The 17,793-nt window shown below is 47.5% G+C and overlaps 1 protein-coding gene across 1 annotated transcript in view; it reads right to left on the bottom strand.

Annotated features, from left to right (window-relative positions):
- Nucleotides 1–17,793, bottom strand: part of ASB10 (ankyrin repeat and SOCS box containing 10) — a 35,042-nt gene that overhangs the window by 2,706 nt on the left and 14,543 nt on the right. The window contains exons 3-4 of the mRNA XM_073632611.1: nt 14,534–15,038; nt 8,336–8,449 (exon numbers count right to left, since the gene is read on the bottom strand). Of these exons, the coding sequence (XP_073488712.1) occupies nt 8,336–8,449; nt 14,534–15,038 (619 nt within the window). The remainder of the gene's footprint in view (nt 1–8,335; nt 8,450–14,533; nt 15,039–17,793) is intronic.

Raw genomic sequence — 17,793 nt, 5'->3', positions numbered from 1 at the left:
TCATAGCTGAACACTGATATGATCCAGAATAAATAAGACAAAATAAATGTGCATAAAGAATAGGGATGGGCTTTATGTTCGGGTTGAACATTGGCTGTGGCGTGGGGTCACCCATTTGACCCTGCCCCCTCTGACAACATGGGGAAAGCCATAGGGGAAGTCCCCGTGAGTCAGAGGGGAGCGGGTCACCGGGTGGCCCCGCCCTCCGTTATATAAGAGCTGTCACCTGAACAGAAGCGTCACACAGCGGGAGACTCCCATTGAGGTGGATCGGAAGACGAAGCGGAGAAGAAGAAGCCGGACGAAGATGCCGGACGAGAAGACCGGAGGAAGAAGCGGAGGAAGATAGAGGAAGAAGCGGGGGAAGAACAAGATGGAGAAAGAAGAAAAACACCGAAGGAAGACCAGAAGAAGATAGAAGAAGAAGTGGGGAAAGAAGACGACATTAATAAAGGAATTGTAAAAACCGTCTATTGTCTTTTTTTAACATTTTTGACACATTTTTTTGTGAAATGGTAGGGATACATTTGTACCCCATTACCAATTCAAACAGGGGGGGCGGGATCTGGGGGTCACCTTGTTAAATGGGTCTTCCAGATTCCGATAAGCCCCCCGCCTGCAGACCCCCACAACCACCGGGCAAGGGTTGTGGGGATGAGGCCCTTCTCCCCATCAACATGGGGACAAGGTGCTTTGGGGGGCTACCCAAAGCACCCTTCCAATGCTGAGGGCATGTGGCCTGGTACGGTTCAGGAGGGAGGGGGCCGCTCTCTTGTCCCCCCCCTCTTTTCCTGCGGCTTGCCAGGTTGCGTGTTCGAATAAGGGTCTGGTATGGATTTTGAGGGGGACCCCACGCCATTTTTTTTGTTATTTTGGCGCAGGGTTCCCCTTAATATCCATACCAGACCTGAAGGGCCTGAAGGGCCTGGTATGGAATTTGGGGGGACCCCCATGCATTTTTTTTTTTTGGTTCGAGGTTCCCCTGTGGGGAATTCCCATGCCATTTTTATCAATGAACTTCTATGTGTATTGTCGGACCGACAATTCATTATAGCCGCAAATAGTTTTAAATGACTTTTTTCCTTTGAAATGTCATTTTGCTGTCAGTCTGTTCTAAACACAGGAAACATGCGCCCCTTTACAGGCATACTATAGACACCCCCCAGCTACGAAATTTAAAGGGATATTACACTTTTATTGTTTCACTTTAAGCATTATTAAAATCACTGCTCCCGAAAAAACGGCTGTTTTTAAAAAATTACTTGCTAGAAAATTACTTAGAGTTCCCAAACATTATATATATATTTTTTAGCAGAGAATCTAGAGAATAAAATGGAGATTGTTGCAATAGTTTATATCACATGGTATTTGTGCAGCGGTGTTTTAAACGCAAATTTTTGTCAAAAGGGACACTTTCATGAATTTTAAAAAATCCAAACAGTAAAGTTACCCCAATTTTTTTGTATAGTGTGAAAGATGATGTTACGCCGAGTAAATAGATACCAAACATGTCACCCTTTATAATTGCACGCACTCGTGGAATGGCGACAAACTACGGTACCTATGAATTTCCATAGGCGACGCTTTAAATTTTTTTTACGGTTACCAGGTTTGAGTTACAGAGGAGGTCTGGGGCTAGAATTATTGCTCTCGCTCTGATGATCGCGGCGATACCTCACATGTGTGATTTGAACACCGTTTACATATGCGGGCGCGACTTCCGTATGCGTTTTCTTCGCTGCGCGAGCTCGCGGGGACGGGGCACTTTAAAAATTTTTTTATTTTTTTATTTATTTTTATACTTTATAAATTGTGTTTAAAATTTTTTTTTTTTTTTTACTTTTATTGCTGTCACAAGGAATGTAAACATCCCATGTGACAGTAATAGGTGGTGACAGGTACTCTTTATGAAGGGATCGGGGGTCTAAAAGACAACATCAAAAGACACATCAAAGTATTCAGATCGCCAAAAACGGCGATTCTGAATACTGTATTTTTTTTTTTAAACCGGCGTCATTGGCAGCCGAGTAAACGGGACACCATGACGTCGCTTCCACGTTTACATTTAGAAGGCTGGAACGAAGCCGCCCACAGGTTCGTTCCAGCCCGCCCACAGCTTTGTTCCAGCCCGCCCACAGCTTCGTTCCAGCCCGCCCACAGCTTCGTTCCAGCCCGCCCACAGCTTTGTTCCAGCCCGCCCACAGCTTCGTTCCAGCCCGCCCACAGCTTTGTTCCAGCCCGCCCACAGCTTCGTTCCAGCCCGCCCACAGCCGCCGCAGGCTGCCGATTGTACACCGGGCCTCCCGATCGCACGGGAGGCCCGGTAAGAGCGGCGGGAGGCGGCGGGAGGGGGGATGTGCCCTCCCGCTCTTCCGGTATAACAGCCGAGCGGCTTTTAGCCGCATCGGTTGTTATACTCGGGTAGCCGATCGCCCGCTGTAAACAACGGTACCGGGATGATGTCTGCAGCTGTGGGCATCATCCCGGTATAACCCCGGAAAACCGAGTACGCACATCTGCGTACGGTCGGCGGGAAGGGGATATAATGAGCACTTTTGATTTTTCATGTTCGTGTCCCATAGACTTTCGCACCAATTTTTTGCCTGTTCGCATGTTCTGGTGTGAACTGAACAGGGGGGTGTTCGGCTTATCCCTAATAAAGAACCTGGATTAGATGATGTACACCCATGAGGCCTCTGAGAGCTGAGCCCAGTTACTTCGCATGACTGGCTTGGTACCAATGGAGAAATGTACAACAAATTTGATGGTCCTCATTGTATACAGTAATATACAGTGGTAGAAAATACTGATTGTCTCCCCTGCAGATTGTGTAAGTTTTGCCCCCTTACATAGAAATGAAGGGTCTATAATTTTTATCATAGGTGTATTTTATATAATAGAGACAGAATATCAACCAAAAATCCAGAAAAATCACACAATACAAATGTTATAAATGGAGTTCAGTGAGTAAAATAAGTATAACGACAACTCGTTATGTGTATAAAAGACACCTGTCCACAGAATCTTTTTCTTCCATTCAATCCTCACCATCATGGGGAAGACCAAAGATCTGTCAGAGGACGTCAGGGAGAAGATTGTAGACCTGCACAAGGCTGGAATGGGCTACAAGACCATCAGCAAGAAGATTGGTGAGAAGGAGACAACTGTTGGAGCGATTATTCACAAATGGAAGAAATACAAAATAATCATCAATCGTCCTCAGTCTGGAGCTCCATGGAAGATTTCTCCTCATGGGGTGAGGATGGTCATGAGAAAAATGAGGGATCCGCCCAGAACTACACGGGAGGAGCTTGTGAAGGATCTCAAGGCAGTTGGGACCTCAGTCACCAAACAAACCATTGGTAACACAATACACCACCATGGATTGAAATCCTGCAGCCCCCGCAAGGTCCTCCTCCTCAGGAAGACACATGGGCAGGCACTTCTGAAGTTTTCCAATGAACATCTAAATTATTCAGAGAAGGATTGGGAGAAAGTTCTGTGGTCAGAGGAGACCAAAATTCAGCTCTTTGGCATCAACTCGACTCGCCGTGTTTGGAGGAAGAAAAATGGTGACTATGACCCCAAGAACATCATCCCTACAGTCACACAACATCCCTACAGTCACACATCATCCCTACAGTCACACATCATCCCTACAGTCACATCATCCCTACAGTCACATCATCCCTACAGTCACACATCATCCCTACAGTCACATCATCCCTACAGTCACACATCATCCTTACAGTCACATCATCCCTACAGTCACACCATCCCTACAGTCACACACCATCCCTACAGTCACACACCATCCCTACAGTCACACCATCCCTACAGTCACACACCATCCCTACAGTCACACACCATCCCTACAGTCACACATCATCCCTACAGTCACACCATCCCTACAGTCACACATCATCCCTACAGTCACACATCATCCCTACAGTCACATCATCCCTACAGTTACACCATCCCTACAGTCACACATCATCCCTACAGTCACCATCCCTACAGTCATACATCATCCCTACAGTCACACATCATCCCTACAGTCACACATCATCCCTACAGTTACACACCATCCCTACAGTCACACATCATCCCTACAGTCACACCATCCCTACAGTCACACATCATCCCTACAGTCACACACCATCCCTACAGTCACACATCATCCCTACAGTCACACATCATCCCTACAGTCACACATCATCCCTACAGTCACATCATCCCTACAGTCACACATCATCCCTACAGTCACACATCATCCCTACAGTCACATCATCCCTACAGTCACACATCATCCCTACAGTCACACATCATCCCTACAGTCACATCATCCCTACAGTCACATCATCCCTACAGTCACACACCATCCCTACAGTCACACATCATCCCTACAGTCACACATCATCCCTACAGTCACACATCATCCCTACAGTCACATCATCCCTACAGTCACATCATCCCTACAGTCACACATCATCCCTACAGTCACACATCATCCCTACAGTCACACATCATCCCTACAGTCACACATCATCCCTACAGTCACACATCATCCCTACAGTCACACATCATCCCTACAGTCACACACGGAGGTGGAAACATGATGATTTGGGGTGTTTCTCTGATAAAGGTTCAGGCCGACTTTGCCGCATTGAGGGGCCAATGGACGGGGCCATGTATTGTAAGATCTTGGAGGAGAACTTTCTTCCCTCATCCAGAACACTGAAGATGGGTCATGGATGGGTCTTCCAGCATGACAATGACCCAAAACATATCACCAAGGCAACAAAGGAGGGGCTCCAGAAGAAGCACATGAAGGTCATGGAGTGTCCTATCCAGTCTCCAGACCTTAATCCTATAGAAAATGTATGGAGGAGATGAAACTTCGAGTTGCCAAGAAACCTTCAGGATTTAGAGAAGATCTGTAAAGAAGACAAAATCCCTCCTGAGATGTGTGGAAACTGATCACCACCTACAAGAAACGTCTGACCTCTGTGATCACCAACAAGGGTTTCTCCACCAAGTACTAAGGGGAGCAAATACTTATTTTACTCCATTTATAACATTTGTATTGTGAGATTTTTCTGGATTTTTGGTTGATATTCTGTCTCTATCATATAAAATACACCTATGATAAAAATTATAGACCCTTCATTTCTATGTAAGGGGGCAAAACTTACACAATCTGCAGGGGAGACGATCGTTATTCGCCCCTCTGTAAGTAGGAGTAGTTAGTCACAAATTACCGTTCTGTAAAGTTTTGTATCTTCTCCAAACTCCTTATTCAGTTCTTATGAGTGTCAGGAAGTTCCCCCAACATTTAAATCCACTCAGGTAACCCCTTCATCCATCCAATCACCATGGAATGTGTAGATCTAGATTTATTTCCAAGGTGGGAGGTGTGAAAGTCGAGGGACCCCCCCTCATTCTAGGTATATAATCCAATCCCCGATATCAGGGGGTCTGTGTAGGTGTCAATTCCTCAATGTACATGGCTGAAGGTTGGAGGACCTTCCTGACACTCAGTAGCAGTGAAAATCTTTTGGTCATAGTTTTCGGCAGCTGCATGTTTTCTGTGACGAAAACGAAATGAAAAAGAAATTCAGTTTCAATCCAGATGACTAAAACGAAATCGAAATTTGGCATGAAAATTAGCACTGGTGAGTAGAACTGAAGACGTGTCTTGGAGAAAATACAAAAGTCTTCAACATTACGGAACAAGTCCAGCTGAACCTGATACTACCAGCCGGCATTGTTCTCTGCTGAGCACCCCCTCCCCCGTTGTCCCTTCTCATCACATTTTTGTATTTATATTTTATCCTTGTCAAGCATAGTGCCCCCCAGAGTCTCCTCATCATATTTCCCCCACATTGCCGGACTTTGCCCCGGACAGAACTGTTATTGGGGAAGTTCTCCTCTCTACTTCAGCCATGTACTTTGAAGGACACAATGTAATGGTGCATGTACCCCAAATTGTGTGCACCCAAAAGAGACAACATTTTCCCGATAGAGATCTTTCTTTGGCCTCATCTGGAGGTACATTTTGGGCACCACTTCACAGGAAGGATATTACTGAACCGAAGAGAGGGCGAGGAGGAGGGGGAGGGGATATGATGGCCTTGTATATAAATGGCACCACATAAGACACGGGGGAGGGGGCACTTTTGTGACCAGTGAAAAGATGTATGAGCGTCACAATGATAAAGGAAAAACAAGATATTTGGGGGGCTCACCCTAAAAGATGCATTAAAGATGGTGCAGCCAAAAGACCAACAGAACAAAATATTACAGAACACAAATACCAAAAAGATATTTACCTCCAGCCAGGATATATAACATAAACTGAACATTTTCAAAAAACATTATCAGAAAATATGGGGATTTGGTCCCTCCATATTACTATACGGTGCTAAGCCCACTTACTGCGACAAAGTGCCCCATTATTAGTGGGGTTACCATGGGGTACTGTGTCACAGTAAGTGGGCTTAGCACCATATAGTAATATGGAGGGACCAAATCCCCATATTTTTTTATGTTGTTTGAAAATATTCAGGTGTTTTAAATATCCTGGCTGGAGGTAAATGTCTTTTTTCTGTTACATTGATAAAGGGTTCTTTACTGTAAGAGCTCTGAAAATGTGGAGTTGACGTCACAGGAACTGTTTTTTTTTTGCTGGCTCAGCAGATGACTTCACAGACGGCTTTATATATATAAACCTTGACTTCTTGTGAGATAAGAATGTTCTCCCGGGAAGTCACGATTGTCATAGTGATCAGGAAGGAATTCGATTGGTGGCACTCTGGATTGGTGGCACACTGGATTGGTGGCACACAGGGGGTACACAGACTGGTGGCACACTGGGGATGCACAGATTGGTGGCACAATAGGGGTACACGGATTGGTGGCACACTGGGGGTACACAGATTGGTGGCACATGGGGGGTACATGAATTGGTGGCACACTGGGGGTACACAGATTGGTGGCACACTGGGTGTGCACAGATTGGTGGCACACTGGGAGTACATGAATTGGTGGCACACTGGGAGTACATGAATTGGTGGCACACTGGGGGTACACAGATTGGTGGCACAATAGGGGTACATGGATTTGTGGCACACTGGGGGTACACAGATTGGTGGCACACTGGGGATACACAGACAGGTGGCACACTGGGGGTACACAGATTGGTGGCACACTGGGGGTACACAGATGGGTGGCACACTGGGGGTACATGAATTGGTGGTACACAGGGGGTACACAGATTGAGGAACACTAGGGGTACACAGATGGGTGGCACAATAGGAGTACACAGATTGGTGGCACACTGGGAGAGCATGGATTGGTGGCCCAATAGGGTTACACAGATTGGTGGCACACTGGGGGTACATGGATTGGTGGCACACTGGGGGTACACAAATTGGTGGCACACAGGGGGTACACAGATGGGTGGCACACTGGGGATACACGGACTGGTGGTAAACTCGGGGTACACAGGTTAGTGGCACACTGGGGGTACACAGATTGGTGGCACTCTGGAGGTACATTGATTGGTGGCACGCTGTGGGTACACGAATTGGTGGCACAAAAGAGGTGCAGGAATTGGTGGCACATGGGGTACATGGGTTGGTGGCACATGGGGGTACACAGATTGGTAGCACATGGGGGGTGCATAGATTTGTGGCACACGTGGGGTGCATGGATTGGTGGCACATCGGGGGTTCTGGAATTTGTGGCACACGGGGGTACACAGATGCTGAAGTTTGGGCAGGAGGAATCATACTGTACTTCCACCCAACTAGAATATACCTTCAGCTGTCCCCCAAACCTTCATGCCATGACTGAACCTTGGGCCAAAGTTCTGACAATTGCGGGTAATTTCATTGCTTGCCACTAAGCGTTTCTCCACACATTCTTATTGGTTTGTCACTTTGATAAGCCACTTCCCTGACCAATAGGAATGAAAGGAGGTAGGAAGGGGTAGACAAGCATCGGCAAGTGTTGGAGGTTTGCATGTCCGAATGACCAGAGATTCGGCGGTGACTGGAAGGTTTGGGAGGCTGATCCCCCCAACAGTCTCTTTAAACTTAAAAAAAAAACACAATATGATGTATTTCCAACATTCCTCTCCTGAGTCCAGAATTACCAGTTCTAGTTCTAGTACGAGCGAGATGGGGACAACCCCAGAAGACATGAGAGGGGGAGGAGTCATTGAGATGTCCTCTATGGAGGTGAAGGATCCCTCAAGGTGGGGGGCATGAAGAGGTCCCCTTGCTATGGACTTTGTCTATCTCTATGTGGAGGACATGAGGGATGGACAGACCTGTTGTTCTTCTTCTGGTACCACCTCAGCCCAGTCTTCTGTCCCTCGCAGCTTACTGTACGTGTTCAGCAGAACTTCCACCGTCCGTGGAGACGTGTAACAATAACGCAGAACCTGAAAAAGGACCTTTGTGTTATTCCTTCCAGAATGAAGCAGATTTCTAGACATTTCTCATAAAAGTGTATGTAACCTCTAGTATCCCGTACCCAACGTATACTCTACATGGAAAGGGGATATAGGAAGACCATGCCAGGACGTAGAGGTAACCTGAACATGTTGTCTATTCTATTCAGTAGGTGACCAGGGATGAGCTGAATAATCCAAACACAAATTTGTACTGAACATCGGCTGTTCACCTGTTCAGCGGGAGCCAAAAGTCGTACACAGTAGCGGTATCACCACCATTATTATACATGACAGCTTCCGGCCATCAATGGTTGTTAAGGATCCAGCAGGTACAAGCATACATGAGTCCTTAACAACCAGTGATGTCATAAGCCCTGGAAGTCCCAGCCATGTGCGCAAAGGATAGTTAACAACAAAATAGGTTCTGCCCTTTCGAGTCTGGTATGAATTTTAAGAGGAACACCATGGAAAGATCAAGTAAAAAAGTGATCTCTCCCCGTCCCCCCCAAAAAAATGTATTCCCCCTTATGTAAGCAAGCAGCCTGGCTGGCTTGGAAAAGGGTGGGACGGGTGTGTCTCCCCCCCTCCCCCTGAACATACCAGATGATGTGATCTCAACATGAGGGGTATCTAGTTAGGGGGACCCAGTCTTGTCCAGTAGAGTCCAGTCTTGTCTCTAGGGTCTGGTACGGTCCAGTCTAGTCTCTAGGGTCTGGTATGGTCCAGTCTTGTCTCTAGGGTCTGGTAGGTCCAGTCTAGTCTCTAGGTTCTGGTAGAGTCCAGTCCTGTCTCTAGAATCTGGTACAGTCTAGTCTCTAGGGTCTGGTAGAGTCCAGTCTAGTCTCTAGGGTCTGGTACAGTCCAGTCTAGTCTCTAGAGTCTGGTATGGTCCAGTCTTGTCTCTAGAATCTGGTAGAGTCCAGTCTAGTCTCAAGGGTCTGGTAGAGTCCAGTCTAGTCTCTAAGGTCTGGTACAGTCCAGTCTAGTCTCTAGGGTCTGGTATGGTCCAGTCTTGTCTCTAGAATCTGGTAGAGTCCAGTCTAGTCTCAAGGGTCTGGTAGAGTCCAGTCTAGTCTCTAAGGTCTGGTACAGTCCAGTCTTGTCTCTAGGGTCTGGTAGAGTCCAGTCTTGTCTCTAGGGTCTGGTAGAGTCCAGTCTTGTCTCTAGGGTCTGGTAGAGCCCAGTCTTGTCTCTAGAGTCTGGTATGGTCCAGTCTTGTCTCTAGAATCTGGTAGAGTCCAGTCTAGTCTCTAAGGTCTGGTACAGTCCAGTCTAGTCTCTAGGGTCTGGTAGAGTCCAGTCTTAAATAAGAGAGGGTTTCCGCGCTCACAGACTAAGGTCTGCAGGGGTGAGTGGCGCTACCTAAGCCAGGGTACCTATTTGGGTTTCTAAATCCATGCACGTGTCTACAGACCGGTACAGGCCATTAGGCCAAAAAGTTATAAGTAATAAGTAAGTATATCAACCTGTGCAAATTAATAAACCGTGATAGTGTATGCAGGCCATTACAAATCTCTTGTATATAGCTGTATTGTGACTGAACCATCCAAATCAATGTACATAAATAAATATAATAAAATAAATGAAATATAACCCCCACCTATTGCATAGAGAGGAATCTGAATAATATAAATCCCCTCTGCATGTGATATAGTGACCAATCTATATGGGCCACTAACTATGAGAATACGTGCAGATAGTGCCCACCACGTAAAAAATAACAGGTGTATCACATAAATCCAAAGTCCATGTTAGACCACACTCCCATCCATTATAAGTTGAACGCATAGGAAATAAAACTTGAAATCAGTTCATTAGGTGTTGAAAAAATAAAATAAAAAATGTAATAAAAAATGTGAAATTCTGGGGTACTAGATAAAGTTCCAACATAAGCAAAGTTCTTGAGAATAGTGACTTTTGTGAAAAAACAGCTGATATCCAGTGACTGGCGGTGCTCCCCCTCAAGGGTCCCCACTCACCAGCTCCTTACACCCTTGCAGGGGTAGTAAGCATGTAGTGCCAGGCAGTAGAATGGTGCCTTGGATTCCAGTAGAGCTGTCCCCGGGTGCTTCCACTCCAGATATGATGTCAGTGATAATCAGATTTCAACATACAGGAATTGATACTGGATGTTTGTTCTTTTTGGCCCCTTTCACACTGGAGCGGTTTTCAGGCGTTATTGCGCTAAAAATACCACCTGAAAACCGCCCCTAAACAGCCTCCGCTGTTTGTTCAGTGTGAAAGCCCGAGGGCTTTCACACTGAAGCGGTGCGCTCGCAGGACGGTAAAAAAAGTCCTGCGAGCCGCTTCTTTGGAGCGGGGAAGGAGCGGTGTATTCACCGCTCCTAAACCGCTCCTGCCCATTGAAATCAATGGGACAGCACGGCTATACTGCGGTAATACCGCGGCTATAGCCGCGCTGTACGAGCGGATTTAACCCTTTTTCGGCCGCCAGCGGGGGTTAAAACCGAACCGCTAGCGGCCGAATACCGCTACAAGAACGACGGTACAGCACCGCTAATAATAGTGCTGTTGTACCGCCAACGCCCCCACCGCCCCAGTGTGAAAGGGGCCTTCAAGTAAGAGTATTCAATCAATTTGTCTGATTCTAATTACTTTTGTACACCACCTTGCACCGAGCATTTGGCCAAAGGGAAACCTGCAGATGACCAGCACAGCTCTTGCAGTGGATGTCTTTCCCCAATCAGTAGAATGGCGCCTTGGAATCCAAGGCACCATTCTACTGCCTGGCACTACATGCTTACTACCCCTGCAGGGGTGTAAGGAGCTGGTGAGTGGGGACCCTTGAGGGGGAGCACAGCCAGTCACTGGATATCAGCTGTTTTTTCACAAAAGTCACTATTCTCAAGAACTTTGCTTATGTTGGAACTTCACATTTTTTATTACATTTTTTATTTTATTTTTTCAACACCTAATGAACTGATTTCAAGTTTTATTTCCTATGCGTTCAACTTATAATGGATGGGAGTGTGGTCTAACATGGACTTTGGATTTATGTGATACACCTGTTATTTTTTACGTGGTGGGCACTATCTGCACGTATTCTCATAGTTAGTGGCCCATATAGATTGGTCACTATATCACATGCAGAGGGGATTTATATTATTCAGATTCCTCTCTATGCAATAGGTGGGGGTTATATTTCATTTATTTTATTATATTTATTTATGTACATTGATTTGGATGGTTCAGTCACAATACAGCTATATACAAGAGATTTGTAATGGCCTGCATACACTATCACGGTTTATTAATTTGCACAGGTTGATATACTTACTTATTACTTATAACTTTTTGGCCTAATGGCCTGTACCGGTCTGTAGACACGTGCACGGATTTAGAAACCCAAATAGGTACCCTGGCTTAGGTAGCGCCACTCACCCCTATCTATTTTCTCTTTACTAATAGAGTCCAGTCTTGTCTCTAGGGTCTGGTATGGTCCAGTCTTGTTTCTAGAATCTGGTAGAGTCCAGTCTAGTCTCTAGGGTCTGGTATGGTCCAGTCTAGTCTCTAGGGTCTGGTAGAGCCCAGTCTTGTCCCTAGGGTCTGGTATGGTCCAGTCTAGTCTCTAGGGTCTGGTAGAGTCCAGTCTAGTCTCTAGGGTCTGGTAGAGTTCAGTATAGTTTATAGGGTCTGGTTCAGTCCAGTCTAGGGTCTGGTATGGTCCAGTCTAGTCTCTAGGGTCTGGTAGAGCCCAGTCTTGTCCCTAGGGTCTGGTATGGTCCAATCTAGTCTCTAGGGTCTGGTAGAGTCCAGTCTAGTCTCTAGGGTCTGGTTCAGTCCAGTCTAGGGTCTGGTACGGTCCAGTCTAGTCTTTAGGGTCTTGTACAGTCCAGTCTAGTCTCTAGGGTCTGGTAGAGCCCAGTCTTGTCTCTAGGGTCTGGTATGGTCCAGTCTAGTCTCTAGGGTCTGGTAGAGTCCAGTCTAGTCTCTAGGGTCTGGTAGAGTCCAGTCTAGTCTCTAGGGTCTGGTTCAGTCCAGTCTAGGGTCTGGTATGGTCCAGTCTAGTCTTTAGGGTCTTGTACAGTCCAGTCTAGTCTCTAGGGTCTGGTAGAGTCCAGTCTAGTCTCTAGGGTCTGGTAGAGTCCAGTCTAGTCTCTAGGGTCTGGTCCAGTCTAGTCTCTAGGGTCTGGTAGAGTCCAGTCTAGTCTCTAGGGTCTGGTTCAGTCCAGTCTAGGGTCTGGTACGGTCCAGTCTAGTCTTTAGGGTCTTGTACAGTCCAGTCTAGTCTCTAGGGTCTGGTAGAGTTCAGTCTAGTCTCTAGGGTCTGGTTCAGTCCAGTCTAGGGTCTGGTACGGTCCAGTCTAGTCTTTAGGGTCTTGTACAGTCCAGTCTAGTCTCTAGGGTCTGGTAGAGCCCAGTCTTGTCTCTAGGGTCTGGTATAGTCCAGTCTAGTCTCTAGGGTCTGGTAGAGTCCAGTCTAGTCTCTAGGGTCTGGTCCAGTCTAGTCTCTAGGGTCTGGTAGAGTCCAGTCTAGTCTCTAGGGTCTGGTTCAGTCCAGTCTAGGGTCTGGTACGGTCCAGTCTAGTCTTTAGGGTCTTGTACAGTCCAGTCTGGTCTCTAGGGTCTGGTAGAGTCCAGTCTAGTCTCTAGGGTCTGGTTCAGTCCAGTCTAGGGTCTGGTACGGTCCAGTCTAGTCTTTAGGGTCTTGTACAGTCCAGTCTAGTCTCTAGGGTCTGGTAGAGTCCAGTCTAGTCTCTAGGGTCTGGTAGAGTCCAGTCTAGTCTCTAGGGTCTGGTCCAGTCTAGTCTCTAGGGTCTGGTAGAGTCCAGTCTAGTCTCTAGGGTCTGGTTCAGTCCAGTCTAGGGTCTGGTACGGTCCAGTCTAGTCTTTAGGGTCTTGTACAGTCCAGTCTAGTCTCTAGGGTCTGGTAGAGTTCAGTCTAGTCTCTAGGGTCTGGTTCAGTCCAGTCTAGGGTCTGGTACGGTCCAGTCTAGTCTTTAGGGTCTTGTACAGTCCAGTCTAGTCTCTAGGGTCTGGTAGAGCCCAGTCTTGTCTCTAGGGTCTGGTATGGTCCAGTCTAGTCTCTAGGGTCTGGTAGAGTCCAGTCTAGTCTCTAGGGTCTGGTCCAGTCTAGTCTCTAGGGTCTGGTAGAGTCCAGTCTAGTCTCTAGGGTCTGGTTCAGTCCAGTCTAGGGTCTGGTACGGTCCAGTCTAGTCTTTAGGGTCTTGTACAGTCCAGTCTGGTCTCTAGGGTCTGGTAGAGTCCAGTCTAGTCTCTAGGGTCTGGTTCAGTCCAGTCTAGGGTCTGGTACGGTCCAGTCTAGTCTTTAGGGTCTTGTACAGTCCAGTCTAGTCTCTAGGGTCTGGTAGAGTCCAATCTTGTCTCTGGGATCTGGTTCAGTTCAATCTACTGTCTAGGGTCTGGTATGGTCCAGTCTAGTCTCTAGGGCAGGGATCTCCAAACTTCGGCCCTCCAGCTGTTGTGGAACTACACGTCCCATGAGGCATTGTAAAACTCTGACATTTACAGACATGACTAGGCATGATGCAAATTGTAGTTCCTGAACAACTGGAGGGCCGTAGTTTGAAAACCCCTGCTCTAAGGTCTGGTAGAGTCAAGTATGGAATCTCAGGTCCAGCATATTAATATGTAATATGTTTCAGGGACTTTCCCTTACAAAAAAAGGTTACCAATGATAAAAGTAGAATGGCTCACCTTCGGCCATCATGAGATAAGTAAACCATGTATTCCTCTTATTTGTGTCTCTATGTACCTTGTGATTAGTTAGCGATATGTCAGAAGGCTTCAAATGCCTCTTTATACATCACAAAGCAGTTGTTCTGGTGCAGTGGGACAATAGCCCTTCATTCAAACTACACGCCCCATGAACATCCAGAACTCTTCAGTAAAGGGCTGTTTCATGTTAAGACTAGTAAAGTCATATCTCTTGGGAGGTATCATCTGTGTTGTGTACAGAGCCATTGTAGGCCAACATTGAGTATTCCAATTTGGGTACTAAATGGGGCCATCTTTGTATGTCTGTCAATGACCTTCACATTTATGTTTGCTTTGTACCCTCCAGATACTTAAAATCGTAGGATGACTTACCTTGATGAGGGATCCTGGCCACACCCGAACGGCCCCATGATTCAGCAGTGCCCGCACAATGAGTTCTGGTTGGTTCTGAAGCTTGTATGAGGTCACCTGGAGAATGTTCTGCATGGCAGTGTTTCCACTATAGCTCATGGTGTTGACCTCTGCCCCCTTCTCCAAGAGCAGCTCCACCACCTGAGGATTGGCACTTTTACAGGCCAAGTGTAGAGGGCTCTGCTGGTCCTTGTCCTGGGTGAGAATGTCAGCTCCATGCTGTATGAGATGCCGACACACCTGGTAGTACCTGTCCAAATCCTGTGGTCCCTGAGGATGACTACACGCAACACTCAGTGGAGTCTCCCCATTTATATTTCTCCTATCGACAGCAGCTCCATGACGCAGGTAAAGGTCAACGTGTTCCAGCAATCCATGCTGAGCTGCCACATGGAGAGGGGTGAACTCCTCGTCCTCCGTCTGCCGGTTCACATGGGCTCCATATTGGAGAAGAAGCTTGGCACAGCTTGTAGAAAGAAGACAAATCAGTGAGTCCTCACATACCATGGGACAGAACTAGAGTCCATTCATCATCATCATCAATGAGGGATCTGATCCCTCATCCTGGAGAAGAGAAGTTCTAACCCAACACTTTCAGAACTGAAGACAAAACTTTTTTTCTTTTCATTTTGGATGGAGTAAGGGAGGCAGTGGCGGCCCGTCCATAGAGGGCACTCGGGCGCCTGCCTCCCCTATCATTGCGTCCGGCCCCCTGATCTACATATCAGTGGTGCCGGACCATGGATTCCATTGCCGCTGGGTGTTTTTTTTAAGCACCTGATTAGAGCCAGAGGCTCTAACAGGCTTCAAAAAAGGGTGAGCTCTGAGCGCAGAGCATTGCGCTCTGAGCCCACCCAGTTGTGTGACGATAAGCAAATTAATTTTCACTATCACACTAAAGTTCCTCCCCGCCAATCAGGAGGCAGGTCTGTGAGGTCTGTTTCCCGATTGACCAAAACTTCAGGCGATCCTATTGGATGCCTAGCACTTTGACGGAAGAGGAGACACGCGCCGGCAGAGGAAGCTGGAGGAGTGGACACCAGAGCCGTCGTGGCCGCTGCCCGCCACCCAGGAGGAGAGGACACCACAGCCCCACCACACGAGCGGGTAAAGCGGGTAAGTGCCGACCGCCTGCGTGGGCTGTTCTGTTTCATTGCCGCCGCACCGTGGGGGGGGGGGTTGTTTGTTTGCCACCCCCCTAAAAGAAGAACCCACCAGCTGCCACTGAAGGGAGGGTTATAACCTCTATCAGGTGTCCCACCGGTGAGATTTCTCTTCACTTCCTGACCCATAGCCAAAACACAAAGTGAGGGAATCCCTGGTTTGTTGTCCCCCATTGGAAGATTTTCCCTCTATTCCTGTTCTGGTGACAACCCACAATTTGGAATTTTCTTTTAGTCTCAGTTATAACAATCACTGGGAAAAATAGAGGGGATGAATCTCCATAAAGGGGGCACCTGACAGGGGGTCTAATCCCTCTCCACTCCATCCAAGACTAAAAAAGAAGTTTTACCTTTAGTTATATTAGGAAACTCCTCCCACTAAAAATAAACACAACATAAATAACTGGCACACGATCCATTCTGTACTGTAATGTTATGTGATCTGCAGCCACTCAGATATTACATAGTTACATAGTTACATAGTAGGTGAGGTTTAAAAAAGACACAAGTCCATCAAGTCCAACCTATGTGTAACCTATGTGTATATTCTACAGCCTGATTCCAATATGGCGCCCTGGGGTGATTCCAATATGGCGCCCTGGGGTGATTCCAATATGGCGCCGTGGGGTGATTCCAATATGGCGCCCTGGGGTGATTCCAATATGGCGCCCTGGGGTGATTCCAATATGGCGCCCTGGGGTGATTCCAATATGGCGCCCTGGGGTGATTCCAATATGGCGCCGTGGGGTGATTCCAATATGGCGCCCTGGGGTGATTCCAATATGGCGCCCTGGGGTGATTCCAATATGGCGCCCTGGGGTGATTCCAATATGGCGCCCTGGGGTGATTCCAATATGGCGCACTGGGGTGATTCCAATATGGCGCCCTGGGGTGATTCCAATATGGCGCCCTGGGGTGATTCCAATATGGCGTCCTGGGGTGATTCCAATATGGCGCCCTGGGGTGATTCCAATATGGGGCCCTGGGGTGATTCCAATATGGCGCACTGGGGTGATTCCAATATGGCGCCCTGGGGTGATTCCAATATGGCGCCCTGGGGTGATTCCAATATGGCGCCCTGGGGTGATTCCAATATGGGGCCCTGGGGTGATTCCAATATGGGGCCCTGGGGTGATTCCAATATGGCGCCCTGGGGTGATTCCAATATGGCGCCCTGGGGTGATTCCAATATGGGGCCCTGGGGTGATTCCAATATGGCGCACTGGGGTGATTCCAATATGGCGCCCTGGGGTGATTCCAATATGGGGCCATGGGCTGATTCCAATATGGCGCCCTGGGGTGATTCCAATATGGGGCCCTGGGGTGATTCCAATATGGGGCCCTGGGGTGATTCCAATATGGGGCCCTGGGGTGATTCCAATATGGGGCCCTGGGGTGATTCCAATATGGCGCACTGGGGGAACTGTACACCGGCCTGTAGACATCACCCTCGGGTGTCTCCTGTGTATGGAGACCTCTACTGCCCGAGTGGGAACAAGTTCTGTCCTCCTTCTGACTTCATGATTGTTGCAGCTCAGTGACTCAAAATGTAATGAAGTGATACCCTGTTTCCCCGAAAATAAGACCTAGTGTGATTGTCGGTGATGGCTGCAATATAAGCCCTACCCCCCAAATAAGCCCTAGGTAAAGTCCTTGTAGGTCTTATTTCAAGGGTAGGGCTTATTTTTGAGGAAACAGGGTAGGGCTTATTTGGGGGGTAGGGCTTATATTGCAGCCATCACCGACAATCACGCTAGGTCTTATTTTCGGGGAAACAGGGTAGGATCACGTGTGGGAGTCAGGCAATTAGCATTTTCAGTAGGAGGTCAGTAATGGTGGAGACCTCCTGGCAGGTTCCCTTTATAATGCTCAGAGAACTATCTGTTCACCACCAGAGGGGCCAGAAATGAATTGGGAGCCGATGGATCTATATATACACCTTTAGAACACCTTTGATATGACTTAGAGCGGGGACTGTGAGCCAGGCCTTTTCGTCCAACATCAGTGCCTGACCTCATAAATGCTCTTCTGGAAGAATGGTCAAACATTCCCATAGAC

This window comes from Aquarana catesbeiana, linkage group LG05, assembly GCF_042186555.1.
Source record: "Aquarana catesbeiana isolate 2022-GZ linkage group LG05, ASM4218655v1, whole genome shotgun sequence".
Lineage (NCBI taxonomy): Eukaryota > Metazoa > Chordata > Amphibia > Anura > Ranidae > Aquarana > Aquarana catesbeiana.
The sequence above is the reverse complement of the archived record's forward strand: the minus strand, read 5'-3'. Positions and strand labels throughout refer to the sequence as shown.